Source organism: Paroedura picta, chromosome 4 (genome assembly GCF_049243985.1).
Source record: "Paroedura picta isolate Pp20150507F chromosome 4, Ppicta_v3.0, whole genome shotgun sequence".
NCBI lineage: Eukaryota > Metazoa > Chordata > Lepidosauria > Squamata > Gekkonidae > Paroedura > Paroedura picta.
The window spans coordinates 48,483,552-48,501,466 of record NC_135372.1 but is presented as its reverse complement, the minus strand read 5'-3'; the positions used below and the strand labels follow the sequence as shown (position 1 = coordinate 48,501,466).

The following is a 17,915-nucleotide window of genomic DNA, read 5'->3' as shown; positions in this document are numbered from 1 at the left end:
GCACACAGAAGATACAAAACTAACACTCAGCCCAAAGAATCTCAGTCAAGTACCATAAAAGTCTTAAAGTATCAGTGAAGGTAAACCAGAAAGAGGTATAACAACACTGATTACGATGCCTGGCAAAATAAAAATTTGGTTCTGCCTCTGTTAAAATAGTCCACAAGTGGAAAAAATAGCAGCTATTTAAATCTAATGATAGTACACCATCAACACTGATAGAAGTATGATTGTGTGTGTGTATATATATATATATATGTAAATGAAGTAGATAAATATCCCAGGCAGAAAAATAACTGTGGCTCTATATACTTCACACTGTGTTACATTGTCATATTACATTACCCTTTCTATATGCTAATTCAGCATCAATGTCTTGAGTTAAATACATACAGCTGTTAATGGTATTTTACCAATAAGCAGTTAGGAAAATTTCAGCACAATGCATAATTTAGGCATCATCTGCCCATATTGCAAACAGGAGGAGAGATAATGGTTCACACACCAAATATTCTTTTCTTCAGAAATAGAAATGTCTTTCTATACAGTTAGGTTCTACAGAGAGAGAACAACTATGCATAATTATATTGCTATCCATTTATTTGGGTGGCCCAATAAATATGTCCTATCAAGACTCTGGGTAATTAATAAGTGCATAGGTATTTCCTGGAATGATAGAAATCATTCTTGGGAGTTTAGAGTAGTAGAGACCATCTCACATGTTCTCATACACTGTGCTTTGTTTATTGTTTAGGTATGATATATTGGGATCTCTTGTCAACTCTGATGTTTAGTGCTCTAGTCATTATATTATTCTAAAACATTATATTATTCTAAAACCAACCTTCGGTTGAAGGGATTGAAAATGAAATAAAGTAATCATAAAGTAATACATTTATAAGACTTGATCTATTTCTTACTTTTTACATGTTACCCCAAATCATAGGAAATCATGGAAATATTGTCCATGTCATCATAGGTAAAGGTAAAGGTATCCCCTGTGCAAGCACTGGGTCATGTCTGACCCTTGGGGTGATGCCCTCTAGCGTTTTCATGGCAGACTCAATACGGGGTGGTTTGCCAGTGCCTTCCCCGGTCATTACCGTTTACCCCCCAACAAGCTGGGTACTCATTTTACCAACCTCAGAAGGATGGAAGGCTGAGTCAACCTTGAGCCGGCTGCTGGGATCAAATTCCCAGCCTCATGGGCAGAGCTTTCAGGCTGCATTTCTGTTGCGTTACCACTCTGTGCCACAAGAGGCTCTTGTGGCATATAGAGGCTCTTGTCACCATAGCCTACACTAAAAAAGTTAGGTAAAAAATGGTCAAAACACGACATTCTTTCAATTTGTAAATTCTGGACAGAATTAAAATTTAAGATGTCATGCATTTGAAAACCACTTCTTATGTAATTTCATTGTATGGATCTTACATTGACTGATACAGTCATGAAAGCGTCTCCATTATGGCTAACCACTTATGGAAAACAACCTCCACACACTACAGGCACCATGAACAATGTTCCTCAACAGGGATTTAGTTCGTTTCCACATGAAGTCTGATCAAGCCCTGAAGTTAGCAAATCTAAGGAAAATAATATATTTATGCTTTGATCTTTTGCCTTATGTTTTGATCTTCTGCTCTCTCTTATTCCTGCTGAAGCAAAGCGCTGTGTCTATCCTGATATAAAGAATGGAGTACTTTCTTGGGCCAATATATACTACAGAGAGGAATTCTTTCCAAAAAAGGAGGGACAAATCATTGATTTCCGGTGTTACCATGGCTTTCTGCCCGAAAATAGAAAGAGGTGGTATAGAGTGACATGCACCAAACTTGGCTGGAATCCAGAACCACGGTGCTTTAGTAAGTGCTCATTTCCCCACCCTCTTACAAATTCTTCTTTCGTCAAGAACGGAATGCTTGAGAAATGGCACATTGATCAATGGTATCATATCCCTCTGCTTTTTGTTTCCTTTGTATTTTGCTTGTATCTGTAAGCATTCCAGGTGCTATACATATGCTGTCAAGTCTGTACTTGTGCCATGGTTCTACAGGGATACATGAAAGCGGAAAATCTTGCTTTGGGAACAGCATTCAGTCTCCACAGAATTGTTTCCCTTTGTTTGGTATTATAAATAATCTGAGCAGAAAGAAGGGTAGGAACTAGGAACAGTTGAGCCGGATGAGTAAGACCCACTGAGAGCATTTCCGCCTCCGTTTTTTGCAGGTATTTGTAGCCTGGACTTGGCATAAGTGTTTGGCATGAGCTGAAGGAAAAGAGCCAAAGTACTTTTGGCCTTTGGTTGTTAGTCTGTGGCTTGCATCCATGGCCCTGTGTAAACTGTGTTGATTGTCCTTGATTGTCCTTGTGGCTGTAGTGGACCAGGCTTCTTGATCAGGCTGGGACTACCTTGTGCCTTATCACCTCCTTTAAGTGTGTACCGAGGGCTTATTATATGTTTGGGTACTTTCTTTTGAGTCCTCAGGCCTGGAGAAAATTGATGTTAAAATACTTAAATTAATAGGCAGTGGAACTTGCACATTGACAGTAAAAGTCTAACATACCAACAGTCCTACACCCAAAATTTGGTTGTTTACCTGCTACTGATTGTGAGGATGCCCACAAAACAGTTGATTGGTGCGGTTTGTTCTACTGACACTGATCAGACAGGGAGAAGGTGCCTGGATTTCATCTCCTTAACAATTAAAAGGTGATCAACAAAGTCAAACAAAGTCAAAACTGACAGCAACAGCTGTCTAACAGTGCACCTCTGGGAGCTGGATGAAGAATTCTCCCCCCCATCTTTGCAAGGGGGGGGGATTCTTCATGGATTATCTTTGATAGATTGTGGGATTCAAAATGTCCTGTAATTAGCAGCCTTGGTCATGTCTTGCAAGGACTATGGATTTCTTGATTTAGTTGATCCATCCTACATCGAGTCTTCCTCTTTTCCTGCAGGCTTCAACTTTTCCAACCTTGATTATCAGGAAGAGTTCAGGCTTGATTTTATCTAGAGCCCACTTATTTGTCTCTTTGGACGTCCATAATGTCCATAAAATTATCCTTCTATACCACATTTCAAAGGAATCAACTTTATTTTTGCCAGCTTTCTTTATTGTTGAACTTCCATACCCATGGGCAGCAAAGGGAAATAATATAGTATGAATCTTGATCTTGGTCACTAGCATCACATTGTTACACTTAAGGATCTTGTCTAGAATCCTTCATAGCTACCCTTTGCAGTGTCAATGTCTTTCTGTTTTCTTGGTTGAAGCCTCTTTTTGGTTGATGATTGAGCCAAGGAATAGAACATCTTTAACATTGTCCGTTTCTTCATAATCAGCCTTAAACTGGGCTACAGTTTGTGAACAATATATCATCCCAACCCCTCTTCCACTCATAAATATTTACTTATTTTGTCTTTAGAACAGTGCATTCCTCCTAGACGTCTGCCACAAGGTCATGTGAATTATACCTCTAAAAATGCATTCATAGAGGGTGACAATATGTCATTTGAGTGTGATGCAGGGTATAATACTAAAAAGCAGGAAAGAACAACCAACTGTACCGAAAATGGCTGGTCACCCATACCAAGTTGTGTCCTCACAGGTAAGATCCATTTATATCTTATTATCTAAGATATATTATTATTATTGTTGTTATTATTATTATTATTGTTATTATTATATCTTATTATTTAAGAACCTACCTGGTTCTACTCAAGGAAGCCACCACCAACCCAGGTTCCTCCTGCCTGATTCTCTATCGTCCTTACCAGGGAGTGACTGGCAGGCTATTAGCTTAGTCAGCCTCTGTCTTTGTTCAGCTGCCCCTGATAAAGAAGGGGCTTTTTGCCACTTCAAATCAGGCACATCCATAGTATATTTCCTGGTTTAAGTGTTACCTTCAAATGATACGGGAAGTCCCTTTGCTAAGGGAAGTGTAGGCAAGTATTGTCTGTGCTGAAGGTAATCCTCGAAAGGGTTCAGAGGAAGCAGTGGCTGCTATAAATGTTTGATGTTCGAACAGCCAGAATTTGCAGTGCCTGTGAGAACTGTTGCCATTTGCCGGACAAAAGGGTTGTCAAGGCTGGTTGTCAGTGTAGCAATAGACTTGACTTGGTTTTTGCCCCCCACAAATGAATGAATGATTGGAACTAGAGCTATTCAGAATAGCTGCAGAGATTGTATTTGTTCTGTTTCCAGAAACAAGCTTTGCTTTATATCAGTGCTACATCTTTATAGTAAAGATTAACTTATATGATATTTATTTTCTCCCATTTCAGGTACATCTTGAAGGGAAATTATGAATGAACAAATGGATCCAGTATCTAAGTGATGATATGCCTGACAAGGAACATGATGATATTGATTATACATTTACCGCTATCCATTAAAAAAAAAAAAAGGCTGGATAAATTTTTTAAAATTTCCAAACTGTCCCTAAAGAACAAAACAGCACATCACTAAAACTATTAAAACCAGAACAGAAATATATACAAATCCACAAAAGCAACAATTAGAACATTAGACAGGAAGAGAAGGCATCACTGGGGGAATATTAACTGAAATAAACAAAAAACCCTTCATTTGCTGGAGAAAGATGCCAACATCATCTGGGTCGCAACTCACTTAATTGCAGGTGTCACGACACCTGAAGCAGGGCCCCCAAAGATGGCCATAGTGGTCAGGAAATGTTCATAAGGGAGTAGGGTTCCAAAGATTAAAAGCAAAGCTCACATTTGGAGGAAAAGAGTTATGTGCTCACACCCACATCAGAATTATATGATAGTTCCATGCCCCCCCAAAAAAGATTAAAATTTGGATTCAGACATGTAGGGATGTTATGAACATATTTTGTGTTCAATGGTTGTGATCACTCATGAGCTATACTGCAGATGTCCTTAAGTCATTGTCATTCAAGTCTAATAGCTGCTGAACAGCTTTGCAGTTGTGGTAAGGTTTAGTGATGGGCATGAACTTGAAAATTCGTCATGAATTTTGCCCTTTTCATGGTTCATGAGCTGAAGTTCATGAAAGGTCCACCATCACGAACTTCCATGAACTTTTAAAGCCAATCATGGCAGTTTGTGTATAGAGCAGAAAGGAGGGATTCCCTTAATCCCCTGCTTTCTGTTCCCTGCAAAACCCACAAAGAAGCTGAGAGGTAGCAGGCTGCACCTCACTGCTCAGTTGTTTTTTGCTTTCAGCAGGCCCCACTGAAAGGGACTATGGTCCTGATTAATAAGTTTGTGGAGGTCACAAACTGGTTCAACTCAAAACATGCCTCCCAGTTCGATTTCATTTGTGATTTGGTTTCTGGTTTGGCCATGAATCACAAACCAACAAAAAACACCTTTTTTCCAAATCTTAGTGAAGTTTGTTTCATTCTGCTTTGAGGGTATTTTGGTACCTGTGCAGTAGGCGAAATCAATTATCTATTAGTTCATGGAAGGGTATGAACCTAAATTTTTTTATTTAGTTCAGTGTGGTCCCCAAACTGAACCCTGAACTAACCTAACAGGAAGTTCCCTGAATCAGCCAGTTCAGACTCCCTTTCTCCTGGTCATGGCTTGCCTTTGGGGCTTCAAATTGGTTCAAGTTTGTACCAAATTTTGGTTCATGAAGTTGTTGGTGCCCATCCCTTGTTTGTGCAAGGTGCTGTGATATGCATTAGATAAACCTAAATAACATGGACTTAAACTTCAAAAGTAAAACTTTTAAAAAGTATTAATAACCAGTGTCTGATTAATCAGGATGATATGGTAGTCCGCAGAGAGCGACAGCAGAATAGCTATAGCAATCGGGGGACAAGATCCTAAAAATAGGCTATTGATTCCTGAGTTGGCTTTGACAAAACATGCCAACCCAGCTTTACAACGACCTTTGCGATGGACTCTAGTTGCAGGAGAATGATAAACTATAAAATCTTTGAAGTTGGGAGCGTCAGCTGACCAGGTTTCTTGAAGCAAAATGCAGTGGGAACAGTGTCTGATTAATTAACTATTTTGTATTTCCTTGATAGGCTGCCAACTGGCATGCTGTGTTGACAGGATTGTGGGGGGAGGCAGAAAGTCGGACTCTTGGCGGTTTGTGAAATACTGCCTGTTTGCACTGTTCTGTGATTTTTTTAATACATGGAAAGTAATCTGATGAATAGGTTCAAGATGCTCATGCACAGCTGAACTTCTTGCTGAATGGCTCCCTGCTTGTGACTGACGAGAATAATGTCAGCCAAACTGATGGGTATTCAGGCATCCATAGTAACATGACATAAAAAAACCCTGTCCTGCAAATTATGAGTGTTTCTTTGGGTATCTTCTTGACCACAAGTAATATTGACCAATCTGGGGACTGTAGCTTGATACAACAGAAGCCTGAGGCTGCTACTATAATGTCTTGGTTGTCTTTCCTGAAATGTGGGTAGGAAGTGGGCTCACCTAACATGCTTTCAATGGACCCCTCTGTCTTGCTCTGCAGTTAATATGAAGGTCATTTGGGTAGCTGCTTTGCTGATTCTATATGTGAGAGCACCCTGATTACTGGGGAAATCCATCACAAACACAGAGGGGCCCATTGTGCACGGACCATAATGCCTGCGCTGGTGGTGGCAGGAAAATCCATGATAATGCTCGCCGCTGCCCGCACAGGCACGGACGTGTCCCAGCCCAGGGCTATGGAAGGCCCACGTTAAGCAAATGTGGGAACTTCCGCAGCTTCCTAGGCAGCAGGGGCTGAGGTGGGCTGGCGCTGTGCGGGGTCTTTCGGCCCGCCCAGCCCTGACCTGCGGCGTCCCTGTAGGGACACCGCACACCCCTGCAGACTCCGTGGAGCCGTGGAGCTGGCAGGGGTGACTCCCTGCCCCCACCAGAGTGAGTGTAGGGGGCCTGCCCTTCCCAACCTCCCCGGCTGTCCCTCCTGACCCCGGCGTAAAGCCATGGCAGCCCAGCATGCCCCGCCTCCGTGTGTACATGGGGAACAGCAGGGCATCGTTCCCCGCTGCATCGGCACGGCAGCAGCATGGGGTAGCTGCCACCATGCATAAAAGGTCAGGGGCAGAGATCAGACAGTGACTCAACACCAAATGCAAGACAAAAATGAGATGCCTACCATAGAGGCCTTGAGGAAGGAAATGGAATTACTTAAGGCTATATGCAGATATAATACATTTGGAAATAAAAGTCCAAGGATCCTGCAGGAAAGGCTGGAACGAGGGAGGGGGACCTATCATGTTTGAGCATGGTGCTACTGGGGCTCTCTGCTGAAGAGCTGAGTAAGAAGAAGCCAATGCTGCCTGATGGAGTCATGTTTTGCTTGTAGAAAACTATTGCACCTACTTTACCACTTTTCTATTGGAAAGAGTTCCTTACTGTCTTGGACCAGCAAAAAGATGCAAGGTTGTTGTCTTGAGCCATAAGCCTGGTGGAAGAGGGCAGTTTATAGGCCCTTTGGAACTTTGACAGCTCCAAATGGGCCTGGATCTCAACTGACTGTTCTGGTCAAGGCCATGCACACTTCTCTGGGGCCAGGCATCGCTAGCAGATTGGTACTAGCCGATCGAAATGCTCTTCAGGGGATATACTCGAAGAGGTGGTCCCTGAGATATGCAGGTTTCATGGCCTTGAAGGTTAAAACCAACACCTTGAACCTGATCTGGAACCCAACTGTCAATCATTGTATCTGCTGCTGGAGAACAGGTCATTTATGCGCTTTCCATGGGGAGGACAAAAATTGCCGCATTCTGGAACACCAGGTCAGGAACAAGGGTAGCCTGCATAGAGTGTGTCACAGTAATCAACTCTGGAAATTTCTGTCGCATGTCTGGGTGTTCTGAGTCCAGGTAGGCCACTAGTAGCTACACTTGGAGAAAGTGGAAAAATACCTGTCGAGCTACTGTTGTGACCTGGGCCTCCATAGTAAGGAAAATGTTGAAGGTCACCCCCAAATTCCTGACAGTCTGTGCAGCTTGTAGCTGTACTCCCATTCAGGCAGGGGAGGTGTGCTTCCTCAGCTGGTCCCTTCCTTTACAGTCACAGGATTTCCTTCTGCAGCAGATTAAGCCTCAGGTGGCTTTCCTGGAGCCATTCCATCATGGCCTCCAAACATGTCCAAAGAACCGGGTACAATATCTGGCTAGCTGCTCATTAGCAGGTAGAGCTGATTGTCATCTGCATACTGGTGACACCCAAGTCCATACCTCTGGACAAGCCGGGCAAGAGGACACATAGTGAAAACAACTGGGGAGATAATTGTGCCCTAAGCAGGGGTCATCAACCCCCAGTCCGCGGTCCGGTGGCAGGCCGCAAAGGCCACGGTACCGGGCCGCCGGCAGCCACGCCTGCCTTCCCCCGCCGGCAGCAAGAAGGAAGGGAAGAGGCAGGTGCAGCTGCTGGCATGGCGGTGATGCAAACGCGCATGCGTGCTGTTGCTGCGCATGCGCGTTAGCGCCCCTAGTGGCGAAAACACGCATGCGTGGCGATTGCGCATGCACGTTTTTGCAGCACCCGGGCCGTCGGCTCTTCCCTCACTCCAGAGGCGGTCCCTGACCTGAGAAAGGTTGGGGACCGCTACCCTAAAGTACTCCACATTGGAGTTGGCAGCGACGTGAGTATTCCTGCCCAATGGTGACCATTTATCCCTGACTTTGGAGAAAGGAGACCAGTTCCTATAATGCTGAACCCTGTATCCTGACGTTGGTGAGGTAGTGAGTTTAACAGGGCTGTAGTGGAGGAAGGTTTTTTTTTTTTTTGCAGAACTGTTTTTTCCCCCTTAGCCAGGATACTTATGCCAGTAATAGGTTCTTTCCCAACCAAGTGGATTTAATTTGTTGATAGAACCCAACAGGGGGTGAGGTGGATAGGATTAAGTGGGGTTGGACAGCTGGGGAAAATGCCTTTGTTTGTATTGCTGCTTTATTTCTTTACCTTCTCAGCAGAATAGAAAGAAAAGCAGTCCCTATAGCACTGATTGAGGAAGTAGCCAAGGAGGAAATATGAACCGAAGTGCAAACAGCTTTTGTATGGAAATAAAATAATTCAAGCCATGATTTTGGTTGAATCTCAGAGACAAAGGTAGGCTCAGTGATCACTTCTTTTTCCAGTTTCCTAGGTCAAATGTCACATTACCCAGATTACTGTACTTGTTTCAAATTACATTTTTCTTCAGATTCTATCAATCATAAAACACCCAATGAATACAAAAAACATGTAACCACCAGAAAAAACACCATTGCAATTTCACAAGAACATACCCATTCACAACATTAAAGTACTTAACTATTCAGTTTCCTAAAGGATCCGTGAACTGTACCAGAATGACATCTAGGTGTTAGAACTTTAAATGCTTCACAAAGTGGTACCTGTTGGCATCTTTCTTTTTATTGTAACCCTTAATACCACCATTTTGTGCCTTTGATCACCTCCCTCTTTCCCCCCAAATGTACTGGATGTACTTTAAAAAAAAACCCCCTAGATTATCATGTTACAATGCTGCTGTGCAAGACCGCTTTTGATATACTTAGAAACGGCATTATAACGTGATCACCCCTATTTTTTTTTAAAGGCAGATTTTTAGAAACAAAGGGAGGGAGGGGGCGGGAGGGAGAATGGTGATGAGGAAAGGGGTGTGTACTAAGAACTCAAATGGAGGGCACAGGGAAAAAACCTGAATGTGTATGTTTCCCCATTGGGCAGCCCCAAATTAAATTCCACCTTGACAGATGAAATTGCTGTAACTAGGAATTTCCAAAATGTGGTAAATCAGAGGGCAATTAGGAGCTGCATCTGGAAAGGCAGGTTTTAATGGAGAAAAAGACATAAAACCCAGCCTTTTAAAAATGCAAGTCTGAACAATATTGCTAGTGCCTAACAGTCTATTAAGTGTTTCAAGTCCTAAAATCTAGATGCCATTCTGGTATAGGTCACAGATCCTTTAGGAAACTGAATTATTAGCCATTTTCATGTTGTGATTGGGTATGTCCTCTTTTAATTGCAATGGTGTTTGTATGGTGGTAGCATGATATTTGTATCCATTGGGTATTTTGAGTGTTTTATGACTGATAGAATTTGAAGAAGAATGTAATTTGAAACAAGAACAATGATCTGGGTAACTCGTCACTTGACCCAAGAATCTGGAATTAAAAACGTGGTCACTGAGCCTACTTTTTGCCTCTGGGTTCCAATCAAAATCAGTGTTCGAATTATACTATTTGCATACATGGGCTCTGTGCTTTGGTTCATATTTTGTATATTTCAGTGTATTCTCATGTCTTTGTTGTAGATAATGAAGGAAACCTAATTTAAATGTATCCCACTGGTGTTTGGATAAAGTGTGGGAGAGGGAGGGAGGTGTAATTCTGTTTTCTTTTAACCTGTCACTTCAGCTGCTAATACTTTGTATATCTTTTTACTGAATATTTCCTTCTCTGAAGACTAGTGCCGTAGCACTTTGTATGTGAATGAAAAATGAAATCTATCCAAGTATGCTTGTGCTGAACTAAACACCCTTCAAAGCTACTTAGTAGCATCATCCCTGCTGGGCTCTTAAGACAGTAATTCCTGGGTCCTAGGGAAAGGAGGGGTCAGATGGGCAAACAGAGATGTTCCCGTCTGCCATTTACCATGAGCAGGAGAGCAGCACCTGGTTCCTTCCTACATCACCAACAGTGGCTGTGCTAGCCAGTATGCCTCATGGAACATGGTGTGTCTTTTTCTTATCAACAGCACAAAAAAACTATTTCACACTGCACAATTTTTTGACAGTATACAATATTAGAATAAACTTTGACCTGCAGCTATTCTGGTCTAGTACCACATTAATAAACTGACCGATTGATTGAACTGCAACAGTCATTCATCATTGTGAATTCAGAGAAGTTCTGTAGTGGTGTTGGGGTGACAAAAGCATACAAAATGGCTGTGCTTATGCCTTATAAATCACATCTTTTCTGAACAGAAATTAAGATCATATGACAGAATCACCATCCGAGTTTCTGCTGAGCCTCAAGAAACGCTTATCAATACAGCTGAACGAGTTCCCACTGCCTTCATGCATTCTGAGTTGCAACTCTTATAGACAGCCATTGTATTCAGAAGAGGTTATGCAACTAACATAAATATGAATGCTTCCAACTCACCAAAGAACAAAGAGTCATCATTTTAACATATTTTTTCAAGCCAAATAAACTGACTGCAGGTAACAAAACAGAAGACATCTTAATCATTTATATAATAAAAGTGACATCCTCCAGCACTATACTCCCCCCCCCCCATCCACACCAGCTCCAGAACTGTGCATGACATGACCAGACTTTGGAGATTGAACTGGAGGTTACCATCTAATTCAGGGGTAGTCAACCTGTGGTCCTCCAGATGTTCATGGACTACAATTCCCATGAGTGCCTGACAGCAAACACTGGCAGAGACTCATGGGAATTGTAGTCCATGGACATCTGGAGGTCTACAGGTTGACCACCCCTGATCTAATTGACTAAGTGATTGTATTGTTCAGAATGCTATGCATGCTTACTGCCATTTTGAATAATTGTTTTTCCTGAAGGGAACCTATTCCTCAGCTGATGAACAAAGATCTTTTTGTTTCTTACCTTTGGTGTTTCCTATAATTGGATTTTTGGGGACATCAAGTTATCCAACCTGTTTGACTAGAACTTTAGTCAACACTAGGACTGTGTATGTTCAGGCCAGCTATGGAGAAGATTTCCTGGGGTTTCTTGGTAGGCTAGGAGCACTCCTCTTCCCCTGGTGTTTCACACCAAAACGATCACATGACTAGAGGGAGGGATGCTACTTTCTCGGTTCTCTTTTTGCTACAACATAGAAAGGACCTCCATTGCTGTTCTGTTTTTTCCCTCACCTCATTCTTGAGGCTGAGGAAACTTATTTTCTCTCAAAGGTTTTGTTTTTGTTATTGCTATTCAGTCTAGTGAAGACTAAACCACATTTAAAGAAGACCTAGCAAAGACTGCTGGACTGAAGAATTCCCTGGCTCCTCTGGAATCTACGGTTGCCAGGTCCTTCTGACCAGGGGTAGTCAACCTGTGGTCCTCCAGATGTTCATGGACTACAATCCGCATGAGCCCCTGCCAGCGTTTGCTTCTGACCATGGGCAGTAGATGGTTGATCTAATTTTTTTTAAAAAAATGTAAACACAATTTAAATGAAAGACTTGGAAGGGAGCATACTACTCAAACGAAATTGGTAGTATTTGTTCACATACAATTAATTTATCAAAAGAAGTTCCTCTCGTTTCATAGCTCTTCAGTTTTATTTATATTGAGGGGAACCAGTACTGTGTGTGTCACACCAGCATCCACCATTGCTAAGGTGGTGGTGGATATTTGGGCATAATTCAAATCCAATTGATTGAAAGGACTTTCATTTTTCTAAAGGAAAAAGAAGAAAAGGAAGCAAATTTGTTTTCATTTTCCACAGTCTTGCTGTCAGCATTGTAAAGTCCAGTGACCTTTACGGTAACAGCATTAGTTGGATTGAGAAATCCGTGCCTGCCTTATTTCCTCCTCCTGACAAACTTTTCACCAATCAAAGAAGCTCTGTCTCAAATGTAGAAGTGAACAGCTGGCTAGCACTAGAGGAGGGGAAGAAAACCCTACACTGTGTTGCTCTTTATAGCCTTTCCTCTCTTTAAAGTTACTTGCTGAAAAGGAAGACTGCATTACAGAACATCTGGAAATTGCCTGAAATATTGGGATGATTTGGCTGAAATATATTGTGCCATTGCTTCTATGGACATGTTGTAATTCCCAAAAGGGTAAGTTAAAGGAAATATTAGACCAAGGAAATGAATATTTGTTGCCACACGTGTTATAGCTACAGTTAATTGCTGCGACAGAATACATTTCAGCATTGTGATTTTTTTCCTTTAGGTGGTGGGATCTAAGAATGGCCAGGTTAGAGCCAGACTATAAGTTATGTCAGCCACGGGTTCAACCTGTGGCCACCAATGCTGCATTAGAGAAAAATCTAGTCATCTAAAAATTGCAATCAGGGCCCAATCCTGGCTGAGTAAGTTTTGCAGCAGCTTTGAGTAACCTTGTTCCATTGCATGTGCCTCTTAAAGAGCCAGAACGACCCCCTGGGCATGGGGAGGGGGGAATTACCCAGTACCTCTACACCACAGGCTCAATTGGGCCCTCATGGAAATTTTAAAGTGTCTATATTTTCCTCTAAAATAGAGTTGGTGGCTATGAGTTGGACCCATAATGTGTAGTTGGGCTCTTATTATTATTATTATTATTATTATTATATTTATATTTATACCCCGCCTCCCCCCGAAGGCTCGAGGCGGCTTACATAAACCCGTCCCCTAAAACCATAAAATGACAATAAAAACCAATGATTTACAATAATTGTAACAGCGATGGCGTAGCCTACTCATTTGCTCTCCGCATCCTCATCTACGGTGGGGGGTGACGCTCTCTACCACCAGTTTGTGAGGGGGGGGCTGATCTTCTTTCCGCCCGGCCTCAGTTATAAGCCTGGCGGAAGAGCTCCGTCTTACAGGCCCTGCGAAATGCTGGTAATTCCCGCAGGGCCCTCAGCTCTTCCGGGAGCTCATTCCACCAGGTTGGGGCCAGGACCGAAAAGGCCCTGGCCCTAGTCGAGGCCAGGCGGGCTTCCTTGGGGCCGGGAACGACCAGTAGGTTAGCCCCCGCAGAGCGTAAAGCCCTGCGGGGGATATAGGGCAAAAGACGGTCCCTCATATATGCTGGGCCTAGACCACGGATGGCCTTGAAGGTCAAAACCAAAACCTTGAACCTGATCCGGAAGGCGACCGGTAACCAATGCAGCTGCCTCAGAACTGGCTGGATGTGAGCCCTCCATGGTGTAGCTGTGAGGACTCTAGCAGCCGCATTTTGGACGAGTTGCAGTTTCCGGATCAAGCCCAGAGGCAGGCCGGTGTAGAGCGAGTTACAGAAATCTAGTCTAGAGGTGACCGTCGCATGGATCACTGTGGCCAGGTGTTCAGAGGACAGATAGGGCGCTAGTAGCCGAGCCTGGCGAAGATGGAAAAATGCCCGGCTAGCTACCTGTTTAACCTGTGCCTCGAGTGTTAGTGAGGCATCGATGGTCACCCCTAAATTCCTGGCCTGAGATGCGATATTAAGTTGCGTCCCGGCCAGAAAGGGTAAGCGCGCTTCCTGATCTGCCCCCCTACGGCCCAACCACAGAACCTCCGTCTTGGAGGGGTTGAGTTTCAGGCGACTCTGCTCGAGCCATCCAGCTACGGCTTCCAAACATCTGGCAAATGGATCTGGGGGGGAGTCCGGGTGGCCATCCATGAGGAGAAAGAGCTGGGTGTCATCAGCGTACTGGTGGCAACCCAGCCCATAGCTCCGTACCAGTTGAGCCAGAGGGTGCATAAAGATGTTAAATAATGTAGGAGAGAGCACCGAGCCCTGTGGGACCCCACAAGGGAGCCGGTAAGGGCCCGATACTTCCTCTCCCACGGCTACCCTCTGTGTCCGGTTTTGGAGGAAGGAGCGTATCCAGCGTAACGCTGTACCCCTTATCCCCGTACCGGCAAGGCGGCTCGCTAGCAGCTCGTGATCGACCACGTCAAACGCGGCCGACAGATCTAAAAGAACTAGCACAGCAGAGCCACCTCGGTCAAGCTGCCGACGAAGGTCATCCAACAAGGAGACCAACACAGTCTCCACCCCATGACCAGGGCGGAAGCCAGACTGGTATGGATCGAGTGCCGAACAAAATAATTGGCAATGAAAATAAAACAGAAACACCAGGGGAAAAAAACATTTGCATGAATGAGTAACCAAACATACCACTGAAATCCCTGAAAGAATATCACTATTTTTAAAATGAATAATCAAAGATTACAATAATCCTAAAACAGAGCTCAGCCAAAACTGATTATGCATTTTCTAAATATCATTCTAGGGTGTAAAGAACCACCTGAAATTGATTTTGGAGAGATTGTAAGTGATGAAAGAGCTGAACATCAAAATGGTGCCAGAGTCCAATACAGGTGCTTCCTAGGATATGCCTTGGAGGGGTCTGAATGGATAACATGCAAAGGACCAGAGTGGACACCTGCTCCAAGGTGTATGGGTAGGTCATGATAGTTAATTTGCTTTATACAAGGTTAATGTTGGAATGGGGCTGTTTGGGATGGCTCCTGGGAGTTTCTTCATAATATTTGGGAGAAATGGTTACTGGCTCACAATCTAGAGATCATCATGATAGGTAGGCCATGTTAGTCTGTCTAGTAGTAAAAAAGAGCAGGAGTCCAGTAGCAGGAGAACTCACAAAAGTTCATATCCTGCCACGAGTTTTGTGAGTCTTTAAGGTGCTACTATTTGGGTCTGCCTTGAGTTCTCAAGGGTGTAATCACCTCGTAAACATGGGCAAATGATCCATTTTGCTACATTACCACCTCTTGCTAAGCAAATGCCCCAAAACTGAATATACAGGTGTCACAGGACTTGTGTGTAAGCGCATGTCTGGTAACACCTTGCTGCCAGACCATCCTTGGATGTCCTGACTTAAACTACACATGCCATACAGTAATAAACAAATAAAGGGGCTCTAAATATAAAGAGCCTCTTGTGGCGCAGAGTGGTAAGGCAGCAGACATGCAGTCTGAAAGCTCTGCCCATGAGGTTGGGAGTTCAATCCCAGCAGCTGGCTCAAGGTTGACTCTGCCTTCCATCCTTCCGAGGTCGGTAAAATGAGTACCCAGCTTGCTGGGGGGTAAACGGCAATGACTGGGGAAGGCACTGGCAAACCACCCCGTATTGAGTCTGCCATGAAAACACTGGAGGGCGTCACCCCAAGGGTCAGACATGACTCGGTGCTTGCACAGGGGATACCTTTACCTTTACCTTTACCTTTAAATATAAAGAAGTCCCTGTTCACAGGGAGATGTAATCATGTATATATACTTGTAACCACTGATGCTGGGCTTATATTGTTCTATTCTGTTGCTGTTTTTCAAAAGTCCCTTGTGACAAAAGTCCCTTGTGATAGACTTGGCACAGACTCCCCCCCCCCCACACACACACACATTGTTGACTCGTGGTGCAGGGAGTGAGAGTGAGCCCAAATGTCCTTATCCTCTCCCCTGATTCCACATGGGTTCCTGGTTATGTACAGATTGTGGCTGTGCCAAGGAAGTGGCTCTGCATAACTTTTTACCATGCTCAGCAATATTCTGAAAGCGGCATTGCTGATCAAAAATCAGCAGCCAGCTCCTCTGCAATGGTTGCACTCTACAGATGACCAAGCAACCACATGAAGACAAGGAGAGGGGCTAGAGCACTTGCATCTCCCTCCCCAGTAAGTAAGTCAACAGCGGTGGTGGATATTTGCATTTGCTGACTGTTAGGCAGTTTTGGCAAAAGTATCAAATGAATCCAAGTTAAGATATTGATTTGAGATATGGACTCAGTAATCCAACAACATATGGGCAAAGATGACTATCTGCAGAACAAACAGAAGCTACTTATTCCCAGCAGAGGCTGGTCCCTGTGCAGTCCCAGTCCTGGAAGAATGAACTCCAATTAGAGTTGTGTCTGCTAATTAGCTCTCTCAGACTCACCTACCTCACAGGAGGTCTGCTGTGGGGAGAGGAAGGGAAGGCGATTGTAAGCCATTTTTAGACTCCTTCTGTTAGAGAAAAGCCAGGGCATAAAAACCAACTTTTCTTCTTCTTAATGCATTTCTCCCATTAAATAAAACCTTAATGATGATGATTATTACATTGCACATGAATCACAACACTGACATGGTATATTTGACCACTGCTGTTAACTACTACACCATGCTGGCGTCTCTGTCATTGGTTGTTCCCTACTAGTGACTTGTTTTTAAACTCCAGATTTAATATTAAAGAAAATGAACATGATGTTTCTAAATAAGCTTGATTACTGTGTGACTGAAAGAAGACTTATAATGCCATATTATGTTTTCCTTGTGACCAGTGCGTTGAATAACTGGGCTGCCCAGAATCTGCCAAGTGCCAAGGTAGAAACCCTCATCTGAGTTCCCCCCTCTTTTTTTTCTTTCAGCACCATGTACTATAACAAAGCAGAAGCTGCAAGCCAAAAATCTATTTTTGTCTGGTGGCCAGAGGCATTCACGCGCTGTGCAAAACAACCAGACACTGGAATTCCTGTGTGGGGAAGGCTATGTCCTCTCAGCTCCTTCCATCAGGAAATGTATTAACGGGCACATGGATTTGCCTTCCTGCATCTCTGGTAAATATGGTGTTAGAGATGAAAAATTCCTGTTGGATTGTTTAACAGCCTCGAGGGCGCACCTTACTGTTTCCCACCTTTAATGAAAATACAATGAGTAGATAGTAAAATGGGTTGTAAGTTTCTGAATTTGCAGGGTCGGAATGCAGCAACAGATGGATGCGAACAGTTCTAAGTGGTCAAATTCATTTGATGAAAGTGTTTAGCTGTCCGTGCTCAACTCGGACCCTTGGCCACTACACGTAATTTTCTTTCACATTTCTGTGGGCAGCATCCAAATGGAGCTTTCTCCATCCGATTCTGAAATGACAAGTCTAAAATCATTCTTGTTGCTTATTAGAGAGTGGGAAGAACTGTAGCCGCCCACCAACTATTGAGAATGGGGACATTACAACTTTATCTCAGAACCAATATACTTCTGGCTCTTCAGTACAATTCAAATGCCAGCGCTTCTATGCAATTGAAGGAGAGAGCAGATCTTTTTGTGACAATGGAAACTGGACAGAGGTGCCTGCCTGCTTAGGTAAGAAGAGCGATAATAGTTGTTTGATTTGAAAGAGTTCTTCAAAATTTCTGTTGCTCTTCTGGCTTGTGGTTGGGACGGTTCAATAATGTTACAGCTACTGGTGCTTTTATGCATTTGGGGAAGTGTCACATCATGGTT

At 43.4% G+C, this 17,915-nt stretch overlaps 2 protein-coding genes across 10 annotated transcripts in view; both read left to right on the top strand.

Moving 5' to 3' along the window:
- The window catches only part of LOC143835312 (complement factor H-like), a 28,874-nt gene extending 23,125 nt beyond the window's left edge, over nucleotides 1-5,749 (top strand). For all 5 annotated transcript variants that reach the window (XM_077332720.1, XM_077332723.1, XM_077332719.1 and 2 more), the window contains 3 exons: nucleotides 1,663-1,863; nucleotides 3,428-3,610; nucleotides 4,287-5,749. In XM_077332720.1, coding sequence (XP_077188835.1) covers nucleotides 1,663-1,863; nucleotides 3,428-3,610; nucleotides 4,287-4,297 — 395 coding nt within the window. In that variant the 3' untranslated portion in view covers nucleotides 4,298-5,749. The remainder of the gene's footprint in view (nucleotides 1-1,662; nucleotides 1,864-3,427; nucleotides 3,611-4,286) is intronic.
- Nucleotides 5,750-12,565: 6,816 nt separating this feature from the next.
- The window catches only part of LOC143835311 (complement factor H-related protein 5-like), a 74,164-nt gene continuing 68,814 nt past the window's right edge, over nucleotides 12,566-17,915 (top strand). For 4 of the 5 annotated variants that reach the window (XM_077332717.1, XM_077332716.1, XM_077332715.1 and 1 more), the window contains exons 1-4: nucleotides 12,566-12,786; nucleotides 14,934-15,104; nucleotides 17,063-17,251; nucleotides 17,592-17,774. In XM_077332717.1, coding sequence (XP_077188832.1) covers nucleotides 12,726-12,786; nucleotides 14,934-15,104; nucleotides 17,063-17,251; nucleotides 17,592-17,774 — 604 coding nt within the window. In that variant the 5' untranslated portion in view covers nucleotides 12,566-12,725. The remainder of the gene's footprint in view (nucleotides 12,787-14,933; nucleotides 15,105-17,062; nucleotides 17,252-17,591; nucleotides 17,775-17,915) is intronic. The other variant, XM_077332718.1, reaches the window with a different exon arrangement.